The 21178-nt window shown below is 40.2% G+C and overlaps 1 protein-coding gene and 1 long non-coding RNA gene across 2 annotated transcripts; both read left to right on the forward strand.

Moving 5' to 3' along the window:
• Positions 1-1918: 1918 nt before the first annotated feature.
• On the forward strand, positions 1919-8093 carry LOC140546696 (NACHT, LRR and PYD domains-containing protein 1 homolog). The gene is made up of 5 exons (XM_072670079.1): positions 1919-1997; positions 5725-5972; positions 7431-7565; positions 7651-7777; positions 8044-8093. Exons 1-5 carry the CDS (start codon positions 1919-1921, stop codon positions 8091-8093), a joined length of 639 nt encoding a protein of 212 aa, XP_072526180.1.
• A 7934-nt stretch (positions 8094-16027) lies between these two features.
• Positions 16028-17926, forward strand: LOC140546387 (uncharacterized). Its single transcript, XR_011978329.1, has 3 exons — positions 16028-16182; positions 17641-17775; positions 17861-17926. It is a non-coding gene; the product is annotated as an uncharacterized lncRNA (long non-coding RNA).
• Positions 17927-21178: the final 3252 nt, after the last annotated feature.

Below are 21178 nucleotides of genomic sequence, written 5' to 3' on the forward strand. Positions count from 1 at the left end.
CTGCTGTAAATTACTGTAATATTATTCATGATAATCATGATTTTATTCCTGAGTTTGCTGTTCTTATGTGACCTTCAGATGAGTACAATAGAAATCCTAGTGATGAGTGTATGTACATTTCAGTTACCTCAGAAGGTTCTTCATGATTATATACCTGCCTTCGAGACAGATTAACAAAACAATATCAGCATGAATTTCTATTTACATTAAAGGTAGTTTATTGCAAGGTTATTGTCAGGTTAATCCACATGGAGTGGTGCTAGCCTGTCTCTCTCTCTCTCTCTCTGAGAATACACTATTGTGGAATTACTAAAGCCTGCGGAAAAAATGACTTCTGCTAATGTAAATAATGTATTTTAGGACTGAGAAGTAGTCGTGGATCCTGCGTAAATTGGGAGGTAAGCTCTGAATCACAATCTGTGTATCTTGGATAAATCTTGGTTACGAGTTTGTGCCTGTTTTCTGTCTGGGGAAAAAGTTCGGTAAAAATTCTGTACGTCTGATTTGATCCATTTCCAGTTCCAGTTTATGATCCAGGACACAACAGAATGGGAGCTCATTAAACCTGAAGATGATGGAAATCTACACTACAGGTAGGTTTTTTGCCCTGTTTGCTGTTTTATGAAATTAGAGACACTGTTTTTTCATATGTTTTATGTGTTTTTGGGTCTACACAACAACTGTTGTACAATAAAAACACTAAACAGAACTAAATGTGGCAAATCCAACTCAATAGTAATATTCACCTACACCAATTCAATTACTTATATATAAAGATGGCTCTCTAAAGATAATATGATTGCATAATTCTGCATTAGTGTGAGTGGTCACTGGAGCCAATGGGAAAGGTGTGAGTTTTACTTATCAAGGTAGGAAGGGTCTGGTTGTAGTAGTGTGTTGTACTCTACACTGTACACATGATATATATTCATCATCAATCCACAGAAATGTACTCTCAAGCGACAAAATTACTGTGAAATTAATTGCAGTCATGACCATGTCACATGTATTGTGTGTAGAGATTTGAACATAAGCAAATTACATTGTGTAATGTAATCATGAAGAAATTGTAACAGCTCCTTTATTAGGGTTAAAATCACTACGCATCCATGTTTAGATTAAAGTTTAATTGATATATATATCATACCAGCATATTTTTTTTTTATGTAAAATCAACAGCCACTCAAAACCCTCTTTTTTTAGTGTAAGCGGTGAAAGTGATCTGCACATCTAAGCAAAATGTATATTTTCACTTGAAACTCTCGCCCAAATCTCTTCACCACACATTGTTTAAACTCATTATAAGTGAAAGATATTGGCACCTCTGCAGCCCTTTAGAAATTGCTCTACTTCTCCCAGAACATTGTTGTAGTTATTGATGCTTTGGTTTTTGTGTTTGTTTCTTTTGTTTGCAACAAAAACAAACTAAGAAAAAAAGTTGAATCTGAAACCAAACTCCAGAAATGGACTGGATAAAGTTCCCTTAACCTCAACTATCCCCTCAAATCACTCTCAACTTAATATTTGCTAACACACTTTTTAGAAGCACTAACTGAAATCAGTCACTTCTTGTAACAATGAATGAGTTTCTTACACCTCTTTGCTGGAATTCTGGACCACTCTGCTCCAAGTCTCTCCGACTTGAAGGGTACCTTCCCCAACTGCTGTGCTGAGATTTTTTTTACAGGAGTTTAATAGGGTTTAGACTTGTTGCTGGTCACTCTCCAGCACTTTATCATAAACAATTTCTAGGTGCTTTTTAAGGTATGCATTGTCCAGCTGGTTGGGTCCTCTTGATCATTTCATTCAGATGACCACAGGTAGTGGTAGCTGACATTGTTATAGTGTCTGCAGGTCACTACAACCCTGGACACGCCCGGACCTGAAAGGATACAGTTGGGCTCGTGAATTTAGAAGGATGTACATCAGTGAGATGTCAAAAACAGCTGATGACCAGACAGAAGAATCTGACAAGCATGAAAAACAGTTTGGCCCCGGTTAGTACAGTGCTTTTTAATCGCACAGAATATGTGGTGGTGGCATGAATTTATATTTACATTAAAGACATTTAGCAGACCCTCTTCTCCAGAGCGACCCTGTTCACTCAGACAATATTCTTAGATAGTTTGTATCAACTAGGATCCAAAAGATCCCTCTAAGTTTAGATTCAGTTCAGTATGGAGACCGTAATACTCAACACACACTACACTCTGCCTGAGTACCTTGGAAGAGAAGGGTCTTCAGTCTGCATCAGGAGAAGTTCTCTGGTGCCGGGACAGAAATCAAACATAACATTAACTTCCATCTGATCCAAATGAATTTTTATTTATGAGGTTAAACAGATGAGTGTGTGACCACCTTCAGCATTCACCTGCAAGACCAAACATGTTGGAGAAGGTTTTAGATAACATCATTAAATCCATTTCACCTTCTTACGATGTACACACATGGAATAATTATTGGTACCCCTCGGTTAATGAAAGAAAAACCCACAATCATCACAGAAATAACTTGAATCTGACAAAAGCAATAAATAAAAATTCTAAGAAAATTTACCAATGAAAGTCAGACATTGCTTTTCAACCATGCTTCAACAGAATTATTTTAAAAAGATAAACTCATGAAACAGGCCTGGACAGAAATGATAGTACCCTTAACTTAATATTTTGCTGCACAACATTTTAAGTCAATCACTGCAATCAAACGATTCCTGTAACTGTCAATGAGACTTCTGCACCTCTCAGCAGGTATTTTGGCCCACTCCTCATGAGCAAACTGCTTCAGTTGTCTCAGGTTTAAAGGGTGCCTTTTCCAGACGGCATGTTTCAGCTCCTTCCAAAGATGCTCAATAGGATAGAATCTCTTGATAGTCTTGAGATTTCATTGCAGATTTCACAGCAGCAAAGCAGCCCCAGAACATAACAGAGCCTCCTCCATGTTTCACAGTAGGGACTATTGTTCTTTTCTTGATATGCTTCATTTTTCCATCTGTGAACATAGAGCTGATGTGCCTTGGCAAAAAGTTCCATTTTTGTCTCATCTGTCCACAGGACATTCTCCCAGAAGCTTTGGGGCTTGTCAACATGTAGTGTGGCAAATTCCAGTCTGTCTTTTTTATGATTTGTTTTCAATAATGGTGTCCTCCTTGGTCATCTCCCATTGAAGTCCACTCAAACAATGACGGATGGTGCGATCTGACACTGATGTTGTTGAATAACTGAACCTGTGGAAAAACCGACTTCTGCTAATGTAAATAATGTATTTTAGGACTGAGAAGTACTTGTAGATCCTGCTTCAGTTTGGAGGTAAGCTCTGAATCACAGTCTGTCTATCTTGGATAAATCTTGGTTACAAGTTTGTGCCTGTTTGCCTCTGTCTGGGGAAAAAGTTCTGTAAAGATTCTGTATGTCTGATTTGATCCATTTTAGTTTATGATCCAGGACACAACAGAATGGGAGCTCATTAAACCTGAAGCTGATGGAAATCTATACTACATGTAGGTTTTTTGCCCTGTTTGCTGTTTTATGAAATTAGAGTTTTTGGGACTGTTGTACAACAAAAACACTAAACAAAACTAAATTTGGCAAATCCAACTCAAAGCAGTAATATTCACCTATACCAATCCAAGTACTTTAGGTAGCTAATATAAAGATGGCTCTCTAAAGATAATATGCATTAGTGTGTGAGTGGTCACTGGAGCCAATGTTTTACCAATCAAGGTAGGAAGGGTGTGGTTGTAGTAGGGATTCCACACTGTACACATGATATACAGTGGGGAAGAAAAGTATTTAGTCAGTCACCAATTGTGCAAGTTCTCCCACTTAAAAAGATGAGAGAGGCTGTAATTGACATTATAGGTAGACTCAACTATGAAAGACAAAATTAGAAAAAAAATTCTGAAAATCACATTGTTTGATTTTTAAAGAATTTATTTGCGAATAATGGTTGAAGATAAGTATTTGGTCACCTACAAACAAGCAAGATTTCTGTCTGTCACAGACCTGTAACTTCTTTAAAAGGCTTCTCTGTCCTTCACTCATTACCTGAATTAATGGCACCTGTTTGAACTTGTTAACAGTATAAAAGACACCTGCCCACAACCTCAAACAGTCACACTCCAAACTCCACTATGGTAAAGACCAAAGAGCTGTCGAAGGACACCAGAAACAAAATTGTAGACCTGCACCAGGCTGGGAAGACTGAATCTGCAATAGGCAGCAGCTTGGTGTGAAGAAATCTACTGTGGAGCAATAATCAGAAAATGGGAGACCTACAAGACCACTGCTGATCTCCCTCCATCAGGGGCTCCACGCAAGATCTCAGCCTGTGGGGTCAAAATGATCACAAGAACGGTGAGCAAAAACCCAGAACCACACGGGGGGACCTAGGGCTGACCTGCAGAAAGCTGGGACCAACATTACAAAGGCTACCGTCAGTAACACACTACGCCACCAGGGACTCAGATCTTGCAGTGCCAGACGTGTTCCCCTGCTTAAGCCAGTACAGATCCGGCCCGTCTGAAGTTTGCTAAAGAGCATTTGGATGTTCCGGAAGAGTTTTGGGAGAATGTCTTATGGTCAGATGAAACCAAAGTAGAACTGTTTGGTACAAACACAACTCATTGTGTTTGGAGGAGAGTGAATGCTGAGTTGCATCCAAAGAACACCATACCAACTGTGAAGCATGGGGGTGGCAACATCATGCTTTGGGGCTGTTTCTCTGCAAAGGGACTAGGGTGACTGGTCCGTGTACATGAAAGAATGAATGGGGCCATGTATTGTGAGATTTTGAGTGCAAACCTACTTCCATCAGCAAGGGCATTGAAGATGAAACGTGGCTGGGTCTTTCAGCATGACAATGATCCCAAGTACACTGCAACAAAGGAGTGGCTTCGTAAGAAGCATTTCAAGGTCCTGTAGTGGCCTAGCCAGTCTCCAGATCTCAACCCCATAGAAAACCTTTGGAGGGAGTTGAAAGTCTGTGTTGCCCGCCGACTGCCCCAAAACATCACTGCTTGAGGAGATCTACATGGAGGAATGGGCCAACATACCAGCAACGGTGTGTGCCAACCTTGTGAAGACTTACAGAAAACGTTTGACCTCTGTCATTCCCAACAAAGGATATATAACAAAGTATTGAGATGAACTTTTGTTATTAACCAAATACTTATTTTCCACCATTATTTGCAAATAAATTCTTTAAAAATCAGACAATATGATTTTCTGAATTTCTTTTCTCATTTTGTCTCTCATTGTTGAAGTCTACCTATGATGTAAATTACAGGCCTCTCTCATCTTTTTAAGTGGGAGAACTTGCACAATTGGTGACTGACTAAATACTTTTTTTCCCCACTGTATATAAACAATATTCAAAATATTTATAATCTGGCTTTGACAGTAGTATCATGTTGAGCCGCTCCTTTGTCTGTCAGGGTCAGCTCACCTGCTGGGAGTTATCAGTGTTCAGTATCTGGTCTCCGCTGGGTCTGTGAGGGTGATGTTAGCCTGAAGTATCATTTCTCTGACTGGGAGCCGTATAGAGAAGACCTCAGAAGGATGCAGTTTGAACCTTGTGGACCTTTAATGGACATCACCATCGTCTCTGGTGTTCTTACAGAAGCTCATCTTCCACATTTTGCCTGTTTAGATGAGGTCGTGGGTTTGGAGGATCATCTTCTCAAATTCACTGCTGGTTGACATGTGCTATAAGTCTTTACGTCCACAGGTTCGAGCCCCTCCCTGAAAGACGAGGTCAGAGTTCTAGACGTGCAGGACGGTGGAATGGTCTTGGAGAAGTGTGAGCTGACCTGCTCCCATGCCAAGCTTCTCCACCCCACCTTCTCACCTAAAGGCTTGCTGATCAGAAGTGGATTCCCTGTGAAAGTTCACTGTGAGGTGTTGATCTACCAAACCTTGACTGCCCACCTGACCCTTCATGTGTATTTGGTGACCTGTGATCAGAATATAATCCAGGTAAAATCCATATTCACTAAAAATATAACAGTATAAAACAAATCATACATCATATATCTTAAAACCCTTTTACATTAAACTGTATGCACAATTATTAGGAAAGTCTTATTTTTGAGGGTTCATTTTATTAATCACCAACTGCAGTGCTCTCGATTAATCCAAAATGTTAATAAACCTCAAACATGATTGTTTAAGAAAGTATAAGTGAGGTTTTGGCTTTATTAGGAGAATATCTATATGTGCAAAATTATTAGGCAACTATTATTGTTCAGAATTATTACGCAGCTAAATGAAAAACACATTTTCACATCTAACTTTTTTATTTTCATCTGTTCAAGTGAGAATTATAAACAAACAACTCAAAACTTTCCAAAAAATTATTCTGACATATAAAAAAAATCTGTGACCAATATAGCCACCCTTCATTTCAGTAACAGTGATAAGCCTTCCATTCATGGAGTCGGTCAGTTTCTTGATCTGTTGACAATCAACCTTTTTGTGCAGCAGCAACCACAGCCTCCCAGACACTGTTCAGAAAGGTGTACTGTTTTCCTTCACTGTAAATCTCCCGTTTAAAAAATGCCCACAAGTCTTCAATTGGGTTCAGGTCAGGTGAGGCAAGGGGCCATGTCAAGTTTTTCATCTTTAATGCCTTTACTGGCTAGCCATTCAGAGGAGTACTTGGGTGCATGTGAGGGAACATTGTCCTGCATAAAAATTATTGTCTTTTTGAAAGACGCAGACTTCTTCTTGTACCACCGCTTAAAGAAAGTGTCTTCTGAAAACTGGCAAAATCAACTTGGGAGTTGATCAGTCCATAAAAAAGATATTTCTTGGATCAGTCCAGATGCTTCAGCTTATGTGTTTTGTTCAGTAGTGGTCAGGTTTCAATCTTTCTTACCTTGGCCATGTCTCTGAGCACTGAACATCTGGTACTTCTTGGTATTCCAGGTAGGTTGCAGTTCTGAAATTTGACAGAACTGGAAGATAATGGGCTCCTGGAAGCTTCACGCTTGATTCTTCTCAAATCCTTGGCAGTTAATTTGCATCTTTTTTCTCAACACGTTTCTTTTGCGACCCCATTGACTATTTGCAACAACATGTTTGACGGTTCTGTGATCACGCCCCAATATCTTAGCAATTTCAAGAGTACTGTATCCCTCTGAGAGACTTTTGGTATTTTTTTTTACTTTTCAGAGTCAGTTAAATCTCTTTTTTGACCCATTTTGCCTAAAGAAAAAAGCTGCTAATAATTGTGCACACCTTCAAATAGGGGCTTGACCTCCTTAGGCTACACCCTCCCTCATTTTACACATCCCCTGCTATGCTTAAATCCATTAAGCTTTCACATTTATCCAGCTTGGAGTTAGAAAATATGCCTATGAATGATAATATGGTCAAAATACTCACCTTCCTAATAATTGTGCGCACAGTGTAAAGTGTCTGTTTTTGCTGCAGGAAGTGGAAAAGGATGAGAAAGATGCTGTAAAAATCCGTAAACCAGGTCCAGAAAGGTCCCTGCCCTTGAAGAGTTGGTACAAGCTTGAGACCAAAAAGGAAAGTGAATCCTTTCCCTCCACAATTAAACCTGAGGTGAGTCTGAAATGAACAGAACTGCCTCTGCTGGGTTTTTATACATTTAACTAAATTCAGGGTACATCTGTATCTGTTCCTTCAGAAGATGAAGCTGAGATACTCTCCCATTAAGTTCTGTGAGGTGTTCATCAGAAATGCAGATGAGGACTTTGAACTGCATTTGATTAACGAGAGGCAGGAATCCATATGGGATGGAGTCATTCGAGCAGGTAAATCCAAACCGGTCCAACAACAAATTCCGGGTTCCGTTTATGTAGACCTATTGTGGTTGGTGTTGTGTAGTAAGTAACAACCCCTTGCCTAAGGCAGACTAGGGTTTGATTCCCTGGCTGGGTGAGTACACCACTTTACACCAAAAAGACTCCTAACTCTACATTCTCCAACTGGTGTAACATGATTCACATGGAGGGGTTCTGGGTAAGAGAGTCAGATGAATGCTGTAAATGTAAATGATTGTCTGTTTCTTATATTTTAGAGGAATACAAGAGGTCGTCCAGTTTCACTTCCAGTGGTAAGTTTCCATAAAGCACATAGAGTCTACACTGGTTCTTTCTGTTTACATCCAAATCCTAAAAACTAATACGTAAAACATGGATACATTCCCAGTGCACCGTTGGCCACCATATTGGCTTTGGTTAAAAAACCCTCGGTACTACATTTATAAATCTGGAGTTTCTTAGCTGGCCCCTGGAGTTGGGAGAGTACTGCTCCCACACCTACATCAGATGTGTCGACCTTGGCGACAAACGGTTCATTGGGATCCGGCAGCTGTTAAATCGGTCATGTGAGATCTTCTCAAAGTCCCTCCAGGGACTGGCTATATATTAATATGTCCTCGAGGTAGACATATGAAGCAGTTAAGTGCCTCCTGTAGCACATCGTTAATGAGATGCTGGAAGACAGCTGGGGCTTTCATAAGACTGAAGGGCATGATGCGGTACTCGCAATGCCCTGTAGGGGTGATGAAAGCAGTTCCACTCACTTGGTTGGGTGCGATGGGTCACAGGACTGGAACCCACAATCCTCCCATCTATGGCATGGACAGGCAGTGGACACTCCAGCAGGTCCACAGGGAGGTCTAAACTAGTGGTGAAAGAGCTGTCATGTTTTACCTGCATACCATGGCTGTGAGGGGGAAGTATAAAACTGCTTAAAAGGCAGTGAGGACAAAATGGTGGGGAAACACTAACAAAGGGAACACCAGTAATGGCGACAAAATAAAATCCAAATTTCAGAAGAAAGAAAGTAAACTAGAGCCTACGCATGTCAGAGAGATCTCCACAGAAGTTGAGCAGAGCACATTGACTAGCCCTCTCTCCTCTACAAAGTGTGTTTTGCTGGGTGTATATATGTACCATGCGGTGGGTCAGCGGTGGTCAGCGTTGATTACCGCTGGGGATTCTGGGACCTGCAGTTCTCTACTCCAGATTCACTGGCTTTACTACTGTGCTGACCATACCCCCTGCTGGTGGCTGATGGTACATGCTGCCTACTTACACTCACATTTTCATCCTTTATGGCTTAACAGCACATTTGCCATTTTTCTCTTAATTCAGTTTAGTTTTTTCCTGTTTTGTTTATTATTGTGCTCTTCGGTGTCGGTCGAGAGTGGGTTCCCCTTTTGAGTCTTGATTCCTGTCAAGATTTTTTCCTCTCAATCTGAGGGAGTTTCTCTTTGCCACTGTTGCCAATAGCTTGTTCAAAAGGGGCTCGGACCTGGATTTCTGTGAAGCTGCTTTGTGTCAACATTTGTTGTTAAAAGCAACATATAAATAAATTGAAATTGAATTAAATTGAAAATGCAATGTCCCCACATGAAGATGCAGTGGAAGTCATTTCCTGTATATTTATGGATTTGTATGAACAAAACTAAACACTAAACAGACTGATGAGTGTGTGTGTTTATTTTTACAGACAGTCAAAAAGATCTGTCCAAGGACTATGGTAAGTTTATCCAAAATGTACAGAACTGTTCAAAGTCAGATCTCAGTTCCAGTCTGAGTGGCCTAGAAAGCTTTAAGCTTCAGGGAAAGTAGAAATAAACACAGCCCCCAAAACTAACTCTAACAGCAGATGATGAACTAGATTCCATTCTTTTCAGGAGAGGTCTGGATTTAGGATGGTCAGTTTGATGTGTTTTTGTTTGATTTTCTCAGATCCCACAGCATGATTCTCTTATTTAGTGGTCCACCAGATCTAGTACAGCTGTTAGTGGTCCCATTTTTTAGTATCTTTGAATGTGTTTTTGAATGCAGCTTCAGGAACCTGTGTTTTCACTGATCATTGGATGTTCTCCCTTCCCTGTTTCCAGCTGTGTGGTTTGTGAATGAACACAGGACTGCGCTCATTCAGAAGGTCTCATTAGTGACCCCTATTGCAGATGACCTGAAGGACTTAATTGGAGATGAGAAGTACTCCATCATTACTGAAAGTAAAACCTCACAGGAGAAGATGAGGAAAATCTACTCTTTCCTGACTGGAGGGCAGAGACTGGAGGAGAGGTTTTATAAGAGTCTGCTAAGACATGAGACTCCGCTGGTTAAAGAACTGACTGGAGCAGATCAGAGTTTGTGTAGATGATTGATCAGCTTCTATAAAAAAATGCACCACAGGTTTCACACATTTCCTGAACTGTGACTGACACTCAAGACCTGATTCTCTGATATGCAGTATTACAGCATCAAGATCCCTTTAGTTCAGATGATTAGATATATGGAGTGAGCTAAGACAGCTCATGCAGTGAGCTCAGTTTATTAGGTCCTAGAGGTGAAGAGGTCACTAAAGGTCAGGCAAACCGTTTCATTTTCAGTTTTCAGTTTTTTCTACTGATATGTTGTGTATGCAGTGTAAATCTTTCCTTACTGTACTGTACTGTAAAACATGGCTCATATAACCTGTTTATTTGACTTTAGTAAAATGTTATCACACAGGATTTTTTTTTACTAAGATAACTTTTTAAACTGTATTTTTGTAGAAAACAAATTATTAAAATGTATTATCTTTTTGTCACTGATTCTTCTTTGTCCTGAGCTGACAGATGTTTCCCCTTTTTAAGATTCCTGCATAATTACAAAACATAATATATATATTTGATGAGAAAATAACAGAAATAATGAAAGAATTACGGAGATAATTGTTTATCGAGATGGTGAGAGGAACCAGGTGTCCGGAGTACCTAATTAAGTGTTTAACCATGGTCACGAGCAGAATGTGTCCCAACACAGGGCATTGCCCCCTTCTACACTGTTCAGAGAGCCACAGCTGACCCCTTACCACAGATACCACAGATACCACTTTCAGAGGTCTTTAGAAGGAGCTGTTTTGTTGAGACTTTGGAGTCTTTGGCTTTGGCTCATTGATGTATAGCCCACCCTCAATAATACACAATAATATAAAATGAATGTATAATGTTAAAATACTTTATTCAAAACAGAACAGTTAGTTTAATTTGTGTATTTGTTTGTTTATGTATTTATTAAACTGTGAGATTTGTGTTAGAAAATGAAACGCTGGTTTAGGGTTTATGATTTCGTCAGCAGACGGGGTTGGAACTTCCTTGTGGTCATCTCGAAAGTTTATGAGCTTATAGGCTGTCCAGACATACTGATAGCACAGACAGAACAGAAAGTGGAACCCAGAGCCTACAGAGAGAACATCAGCAGATTCAGTGAGGTTGAAGCCTTTAAGCTACATCAGGGACATTGTCCAGAGTGATTCAGCTGGATCTGTGAAACTGTTCAACCAGACATTTGTCCAAACTCTTCTCAGCTGAGGCGGCTCAGCTGTGATGGTGGAAGGTAATGTAGAAGTTCCTTCATTTCCAGGGTAGATGTTTTCATTAATGGTAGTAATGGTAGTTGGGAGTGTAATATCTACAGGATCTTGAAAATTATATATCACTGCTGTAGATGTTTCTGTAAGACCCACATTAAAGACTTGTTGATATTTGGTCGGACACTGAGGGTCAGGGTGTTCTTCTATCTGCTTCCTCAGTGAACACTGAATTATGGAAACGTGAGAACGTGCAAGATGGCGAAGTGTATTGAAAGCGGTGAGTGTGAGCAAATAAATACTGCAGAGTCCTCCTTTTCTGAACTCTGAGGATGTGGCAAACGTTGTTGTTTTCCTCTCCAAACAAACAACCACTAATCATGTGATAAAACTGCAGCATAAACAAACTATAGTAGGACATACATGCTAAAACATGCTCCATCCAGTACTTTTGGAATGAGTTGGTGGTGAGGAGAGGTGGTGATCATCATCAAACATCCTGATCTCACCCTGATCACTTTTGTTGCTGAGTGCAATCAAATCCTCACTGCAATGCTCTAGTAGAAAGTCTTCTTCTCTGGACAGTAGAGACAGTTACTCCAACAAAAGCAGGAGAAACTCTTTTTAATCCCCTTGATTTCAGAAGAAACAATGAATGAGTAGGTGTCCCAATAGTTTTGTCAATATAGCGTGTGTATACTGTAGTTTAAGAGGATGTATGGACCCTAAGAGTTTTCTTTCGTTCTTCACAAAGATGAACATGGAACTGAGCTTCCAGAAGGCCTTCTGAATGACCATGAAGATCTTGTGGATCAAACTAGGTAATCCGGTCTCCAATAATCAGCATTAGTCAGCATGTTTAACAAAGGGATTGAAATACAGCGCTCATGGATGTGTGTCTCTTCCAGTAAAAACAGTGATGAGAAGGCTCTGTGGAAACCACAGCAAGCAGTGGAAATTGATTTAAACCTGGTCAGTTCTTTCAAGAACCTGTTCCTTCAAGAATCAAAGGATAAAGGTAAAGGATAAAGGTGCACGTATTTGTGTCCTCCGCATTTAACCCATCTGGTAGTGAACGCACACTCACACGCACACATGTGTTAGGGGCAGTGAGTACACACACACACCCAGAGCGGTGGGCAGCCAACTCCAGCGCCCGGGGAGCAGAGAGGGTAAAGGGCCCAACAGTGGCAGCTTGCCGAGCCCGGGAATCGAACCCACAGCCCTGTTATCAATATCCCGGTGCTCTAACCGCTGAGCCACCACTGCCCCCACCAATCTGAGGTGGACTCCTCCCTGCCAATAGGTGACTCTCTTGTGTTTTCTAAATTTACCATTACTGAAGCTCAGTTCATTTAAAAGGAGACATCAAAGAACCAGGACTGATCAGATGATTAGATACTCTCATACTGAAGTTCTTCATTAGTTGGCAATTACTGACCACAGTTTGCTAGAGCTCTGTTCTACTGGATGTACTCTTGTACAGGTACTAAACAAACTGTGTGTGCTTTTGCACATCTATGTCAGCAAAGGGTTCAACTTAAAGTAAAAACTGAATGCATTTATTGGGTTTTTGGGCATTTATAAGGGTGTCCACATACATTTGGACATAGTATAGTTTATGTTACTCCAAAAGCAATCCTGCATTTTTGTCCTCCTCCAAACAGGAGCTTGTCTGGATGAGAAGCTCAGCTTTAATGCTAGAGGAGAAACTGAGTTGGACCACTTAGCATTTTAATGTTGTGACAAATCTGTAAACCCTAGCTCCATAGACTCATCTTCCCCAAAGACTGATCTTCTCTAAAGACTGATCTTCTCCAAAGACTGACCCTCTTCAAAGACTGATCTTTTCCAAAGACTGATCTTTTCCAAAGACAATATTCTCCAAAGACTGACCTTCTCCAAAGACTGATCTTCTCCACAGACGTATCTTTTCCAAAGACTGATTTTCTCCATAGACTGAACTCCTCCAAAGACTGATCTTTTCCAAAGACTGATTTTTTCCAAAGATTGAACTCCTCCAAAGACTGATCTTTTCCAAAGACAATATTCTCCAAAGACTGACCTTCTCCAAAGACTGATCTTCTCCACAGACTGATCTTTTCCAAAGACTGATCTTTTCCAAAGACAATATTCTCCAAAGACTGATCTTTTCCAAAGACAATATTCTCCAAAGACTGACCTTCTCCAAAGACTGATCTTCTCCAAAGACTGATCTTCTCCAAAGACTGATCTTCTCCAAAGATGATTTTCTCCAAAGACTGATCTTTTCCAAAGACTGATCTTCTCCAAAGACTGACCTCCTCCAAAGACAGATCTTCTCCGAAGACAGTCTTCTCCAAAGACTGGTCTTCTCCAAAGACTGATCTTCTACATAGACTCATCTTCTCCAAAAAACTGATCTTCTCCACAGACTGATCTTCTTCAGACTGATCTTCTCCAAAGACTGATCTTCTCCAAAGACTAACCTTTACCAAAAATGGATCTCCTTATATCTATACTGTTTCTGTTTCAGTAAGAACGAAGACCCAGTCCATTCAGCGTTTCCAGAAAAGTAAGTGAAATCTCAGATGGAATTTTGTACATTTAGGTTCTAACATTCTGAGCATCTTCTATATTGCTGCTGTTGCTTTAATTATACTTACTGATTTCAGTACTCTGAAGGAGAAAAGCTCGAATGTTTAACCACTGTTCTATGATCCCAATGAAGTTTGTTCTTTGTACCTACAAATTTAAACTGGGTGGAAGGTCGGTTCCTCCACAGCACCAATCATTCCTCAGCAGATACTGGTGGTCTGGTGGTTTGGTATCTCTCCTGTTTTGTGTTTCAGTAAAGCCAGTAAAGACATCTAGCCTGATATCCAGAACGTCATCAGGAGAGCCCTGCAGATTCAGTGGAAAAGTAAACTCATTAATTAGTTCAGAAGTGTTTATTTATTAAACTGAATTGTTTCAGGGTCAGGAAGTCTTTGTAAATTCAGCTTTGATATAAAGGTGAGCTCTAAATCCCTTAATCAGTCTTAATATTTTCATCAGATCATTCAATTGGTGGTAATTATGTCTAATCCATTAATCCACTTGTTTCATTTTTAACTTTTAGAAAATGACCTATTAATTAATTCATTGATTGTTTGGTTGACTTGTTGATTAATTTGCTGATTTGTTTATCTGTTGCTTGGTTCATTTAAATGTGAAAATTGTTTGATTGATTGTATGGTTGATTGATGTTTTGGTTCATTGGTTGATTGTCAATTGAATGATTAGTTGGCTAATTAATTGGATGGTTGGTTAATTGGCTAATTGATTTATTCATGTGTTGTTTTTTGGGGTGGATGGTTGGTTTGTTAATTGATTGGTTAATTGGTTGGTTAACTAAATGATAGATTAACACATTTATTTGTTGACTCGTTGATTGGTTAATGAATTGATGTGTTGGTTGGTTAGTTAATTTGTTAACTGATGAATTAATTAAGTTTGTTTGATTGATTGATTGGTTGGTTGCATTTGATTGATTTATTGATTGGTTTATTGACTAACATCAACATTGCTATCTAGGACTCAACAGGATGGGAGATCGTTGAACCTGATTCTGTGGCGTCAATAAATGAAAATCGTAACTACAGGTACTTTTAACTATTATTTTGTTGAGCTTTTTTAACATTTTAACAACGTTTCCAAAGATAGTCTTCTGGGGCGCTATCATCAGTGTCACGTTAAGCTCTTTTAGGTTATGCCATAACTGCTAATCTGGTGTCAGTGCTTTGGCAGTCCTTGTGGTTTTAACCCCTTATTGCAGAAAAAACTCACCCCAGTCACCTCACCATAGGTTGGCAACTCTGGTGAGCAAATTTGTAATATTCAAGTAATGAAGACCTCAAAATATTTATAACCTAGGGACCCAAAATTGCTTAATCTGGCTCTGACAGGAATACCATATTGGGCCTATTTGGGGGCAGTGGTGGCTCAGCGGTTAGAGCGCCGGGATATCGATAACAGGGATTCGATTCCTGGGCTCTGCAAGCTGCCACTGTTGGGCCCTTGAGCAAGGCCCTTTACCCTCTCTGCTCCCCGGGCGCTGGAGTTGGCTGCCCACCGCTCTGGGTGTGTGTGTGTACTCACTGCCCCTAACACATGTATGTGTGTGAGTGTGTGTTCAATACCAGATGGGTTAAATGTGGAGGACACATTTCGCTGTACAGTGACAAATACGTGCACCTTTATCCCTATTTGTGAATAGTGCTTGGACCCCAGTAGTTGCTTTATTTTGCTTTTTAAGTTTTTTTTTATTGCTTTGTCTGTCAGGGTCAGCTCACCTGCTGGGAGATACCAGTGTTCAGTTTCTGGTCTCCGCTGGGTCTGTGATGGTGATGTTAGCCTGAAGTATCATTTTGCTGACTGGGAGCCGTACAGAGAAGACCTCAGAAGGATGCAGTTTGAACCTTGTGGACCTTTAATGGACATCACCGTCGTCTCTGGTGTTCTTACAGAAGCTCATCTTCCACATTTTGCCTGTTTAGGTGAGGTCGTGGGTTTGGAGGATCATCTTCTCAAATTCTCTGCTTGTTGACTTGTGCTAAAACTCTTTACATCCACAGGTTCGAGCCCCTCCCTGAAAGACGAGGTCAGAGTTCTAGACGTGCAGGACAGTGGAATGGTCTTGGAGAAGTGTGAGCTGACCTGCTCCCATGCCAAGCTTCTCCACCCCACCTTCTCACCTAAAGGCTTGCTGATCAGAAGTGGATTCCCTGTGAAAGTTCACTGTGAGGTGTTGATCTACCAAACCTTGACTGCCCACCTGACCCTTCATGTGTATTTGGTGACCTGTGATCAGAATATAATCCAGGTAAAATCCATATTCACTAAAAATATAACAGTATAAAACAAATCATACATCATATATCTTAAAACCCTTTTACATTAAACTGTATGCACAATTATTAGGAAAGTCTTATTTTTGAGGGTTCATTTTATTAATCACCAACTGCAGTGCTCTCGATTAATCCAAAATGTTAATAAACCTCAAACATGATTGTTTAAGAAAGTATAAGTGAGGTTTTGGCTTTATTAGGAGAATATCTATATGTGCAAAATTATTAGGCAACTATTATTGTTCAGAATTATTACGCAGCTAAATGAAAAACACATTTTCACATCTAACTTTTTTATTTTCATCTGTTCAAGTGAGAATTATAAACAAACAACTCAAAACTTTCCAAAAAATTATTCTGACATATAAAAAAAATCTGTGACCAATATAGCCACCCTTCATTTCAGTAACAGTGATAAGCCTTCCATTCATGGAGTCGGTCAGTTTCTTGATCTGTTGACAATCAACCTTTTTGTGCAGCAGCAACCACAGCCTCCCAGACACTGTTCAGAAAGGTGTACTGTTTTCCTTCACTGTAAATCTCCCGTTTAAAAAATGCCCACAAGTCTTCAATTGGGTTCAGGTCAGGTGAGGCAAGGGGCCATGTCAAGTTTTTCATCTTTAATGCCTTTACTGGCTAGCCATTCAGAGGAGTACTTGGGTGCATGTGAGGGAACATTGTCCTGCATAAAAATTATTGTCTTTTTGAAAGACGCAGACTTCTTCTTGTACCACCGCTTAAAGAAAGTGTCTTCTGAAAACTGGCAAAATCAACTTGGGAGTTGATCAGTCCATAAAAAAGATATTTCTTGGATCAGTCCAGATGCTTCAGCTTATGTGTTTTGTTCAGTAGTGGTCAGGTTTCAATCTTTCTTACCTTGGCCATGTCTCTGAGCACTGAACATCTGGTACTTCTTGGTATTCCAGGTAGGTTGCAGTTCTGAAATTTGACAGAACTGGAAGATAATGGGCTCCTGGAAGCTTCACGCTTGATTCTTCTCAAATCCTTGGCAGTTAATTTGCATCTTTTTTCTCAACACGTTTCTTTTGCGACCCCATTGACTATTTGCAACAACATGTTTGACGGTTCTGTGATCACGCCCCAATATCTTAGCAATTTCAAGAGTACTGTATCCCTCTGAGAGACTTTTGGTATTTTTTTTTACTTTTCAGAGTCAGTTAAATCTCTTTTTTGACCCATTTTGCCTAAAGAAAAAAGCTGCTAATAATTGTGCACACCTTCAAATAGGGGCTTGACCTCCTTAGGCTACACCCTCCCTCATTTTACACATCCCCTGCTATGCTTAAATCCATTAAGCTTTCACATTTATCCAGCTTGGAGTTAGAAAATATGCCTATGAATGATAATATGGTCAAAATACTCACCTTCCTAATAATTGTGCGCACAGTGTAAAGTGTCTGTTTTTGCTGCAGGAAGTGGAAAAGGATGAGAAAGATGCTGTAAAAATCCGTAAACCAGGTCCAGAAAGGTCCCTGCCCTTGAAGAGTTGGTACAAGCTTGAGACCAAAAAGGAAAGTGAATCCTTTCCCTCCACAATTAAACCTGAGGTGAGTCTGAAATGAACAGAACTGCCTCTGCTGGGTTTTTATACATTTAACTAAATTCAGGGTACATCTGTATCTGTTCCTTCAGAAGATGAAGCTGAGATACTCTCCCATTAAGTTCTGTGAGGTGTTCATCAGAAATGCAGATGAGGACTTTGAACTGCATTTGATTAACGAGAGGCAGGAATCCATATGGGATGGAGTCATTCGAGCAGGTAAATCCAAACCGGTCCAACAACAAATTCCGGGTTCCGTTTATGTAGACCTATTGTGGTTGGTGTTGTGTAGTAAGTAACAACCCCTTGCCTAAGGCAGACTAGGGTTTGATTCCCTGGCTGGGTGAGTACACCACTTTACACCAAAAAAGACTCCTAACTCTACATTCTCCAACTGGTGTAACATGATTCACATGGAGGGGTTCTGGGTAAGAGAGTCAGATGAATGCTGTAAATGTAAATGATTGTCTGTTTCTTATATTTTAGAGGAATACAAGAGGTCGTCCAGTTTCACTTCCAGTGGTAAGTTTCCATAAAGCACATAGAGTCTACACTGGTTCTTTCTGTTTACATCCAAATCCTAAAAACTAATACGTAAAACATGGATACATTCCCAGTGCACCGTTGGCCACCATATTGGCTTTGGTTAAAAAACCCTCGGTACTACATTTATAAATCTGGAGTTTCTTAGCTGGCCCCTGGAGTTGGGAAAGTACTGCTCCCACACCTACATCAGATGTGTCGACCTTGGCGACAAACGGTTCATTGGGATCCGGCAGCTGTTAAATCGGTCATGTGAGATCTTCTCAAAGTCCCTCCAGGGACTGGCTATATATTAATATGTCCTCGAGGTAGACATATGAAGCAGTTAAGTGCCTCCTGTAGCACATCGTTAATGAGATGCTGGAAGACAGCTGGGGCTTTCATAAGACTGAAGGGCATGATGCGGTACTCGCAATGCCCTGTAGGGGTGATGAAAGCAGTTCCACTCACTTGGTTGGGTGCGATGGGTCACAGGACTGGAACCCACAATCCTCCCATCTATGGCATGGACAGGCAGTGGACACTCCAGCAGGTCCACAGGGAGGTCAAGACTAGTGGTGAAAGAGCTGTCATGTTTTATCTGCATGCCATGGCTGTGAGGGGGAAGTATAAAACTGCTTAAAAGGCAGTGAGGACAAAATGGTGGGGAAACACTAACAAAGGGAACACCAGTAATTGCGACAAAATAAAATCCAAATTTCTTAAAGGAAGACAGAAGTAAACTAGAGCCTACACATGTCAGAGAGATCTCCACAGAAGTTGAGCAGAACACATTGACTAGCCCTCTCTCCTCAACAAAGTGTGTTTTGCTGGGTGTATATATGTACCATGCGGTGGGTCAGCGGTGGTCAGCGTTGATTACCGCTGGGGATTCTGGGACATGCAGTTCTTTACTCCAGATTCACTGGCTTTACTACTGTGCTGACGTGCTGACAAATACGTGCACCTTTATCCTTTTTTTATCCTGACCATACCCCCTGCTGGTGGCTGATGGTACATGCTGCCTACTTACACTCACATTTTCATCCTTTATGGCTTAACAGCACATTTGCCATTTTTCTCTTAATTCAGTTTAGTTTTTTCCTGTTTTGTTTATTATTGTGCTCTTCGGTGTCAGTCGAGAGTGGGTTCCCCTTTTGAGTCTTGATTCCTGTCAAGATTTTTTCCTCTCAATCTGAGGGAGTTTCTCTTTGCCACTGTTGCCAATAGCTTGTTCAAAAGGGGCTCGGACCTGGATTTCTGTGAAGCTGCTTTGTGTCAACATTTGTTGTTAAAAGCAACATATAAATAAATTGAAATTGAATTAAATTGAAAATGCAATGTCCCCACATGAAGATGCAGTGGAAGTCATTTCCTGTATATTTATAGATTTGTATGAACAAAACTAAACACTAAACAGACTGATGAGTGTGTGTGTTTATTTTTACAGACAGTCAAAAAGATCTGTCCAAGGACTATGGTAAGTTTATCCAAAATGTACAGAACTGTTCAAAGTCAGATCTCAGTTCCAGTCTGAGTGGCCTAGAAAGCTTTAAGCTTCAGGGAAAGTAGAAATAAACACAGCCCCCAAAACTAACTCTAACAGCAGATGATGAACTAGATTCCATTCTTTTCAGGAGAGGTCTGGATTTAGGATGGTCAGTTTGATGTGTTTTTGTTTGATTTTCTCAGATCCCACAGCATGATTTTCTTATTTAGTGGTCCACCAGATCTAGTACAGCTGTTAGTGGTCCCATTTTTTAGTATCTTTGAATGTGTTTTTGAATGCAGCTTCAGGAACCTGTGTTTTCACTGATCATTGGATGTTCTCCCTTCCCTGTTTCCAGCTGTGTGGTTTGTGAATGAACACAGGACTGCGCTCATTCAGAAGGTCTCATTAGTGACCCCTATTGCAGATGACCTGAAGGACTTAATTGGAGATGAGAAGTACTCCATCATTACTGAAAGTAAAACCTCTCAGGAGAAGATGAGGAAAATCTACTCTTTCCTGACTGGAGGGCAGAGACTGGAGGAGAGGTTTTATAAGAGTTTGCTAAGACATGAGACTCTGCTGGTTAAAGAACTGACTGGAGCAGATCAGAGTTTGTGTAGATGATTGATCAGTTTCTATAAAAAAATGCACCACAGGTTTCACACATTTCCTGAACTGTGACTGACACTCAAGACCTGATTCTCTGATATACAGTATTACAGCATCAAGATCCCTTTAGTTCAGATGATTAGATATATGGAGTGAGCTAAGACAGCTCATGCAGTGAGCTCAGTTTATTAGGTCCTAGAGGTGAAGAGGTCACTAAAGGTCAGGCAAACTGTTTCATTTTCAGTTTTCAGTTTCTTCTACTGATATGTTGTGTATGCAGTGTAAATCTTTCCTTACTGTACTATACTGTAAAACATGGCTCATATAACCTGTTTATTTGACTTTGTATTTTTCCATTTAAAGCGTTTAGTAAAATGTTATCACACAAGATTTTTTTTTACTAAAATAACTTTTTAAACTGTATTTCTGTAGAAAACAAATTATTAAAATGTATTATCTTTTTGTCACTGATTCTTCTTTGTCCTGAGCTGACAGATGTTTCCCCTTTTTAAGATTCCTGCATAATTACAAAACATAATATATATTTGATGAGAAATTAACAGAAATAATGAAAGAATTACAGAGAGAATTGTTTATCGAACCAGGTGTCCGAGTACCTAATTAAGTGTTTAACCATGGTCACGAGCAGAATGTGTCCCAACACAGGGCATTGCCCCCTTCAACATCTGTTCAGAGAGCCACAGCTGACCCCTTACCACAGATACCACAGATACCACTTTCAGAGGTCTGTAGAAGGAGCTGTTTTGTTGAGACTTTGGAGTCTTTG

The sequence above is a fragment of the Salminus brasiliensis genome, chromosome 24, assembly GCF_030463535.1.
Source record: "Salminus brasiliensis chromosome 24, fSalBra1.hap2, whole genome shotgun sequence".
In the NCBI taxonomy this organism is placed as follows: domain Eukaryota; kingdom Metazoa; phylum Chordata; class Actinopteri; order Characiformes; family Bryconidae; genus Salminus; species Salminus brasiliensis.

Coding starts and splice junctions, on each gene's coding strand:
- LOC140546696 (XM_072670079.1), top strand. CDS start 1,919: ATGTACATCAGTGAGATGTCAAAAACAGCTGATGACCAGACAGAAGAA. Junction 1,998..5,724: donor TGAAAAACAGTTTGGCCCCG/GTTAGTACAGTG, acceptor TTACGTCCACAG/GTTCGAGCCCCTCCCTGAAA. Junction 7,778..8,043: donor GGATGGAGTCATTCGAGCAG/GTAAATCCAAAC, acceptor CTTATATTTTAG/AGGAATACAAGAGGTCGTCC.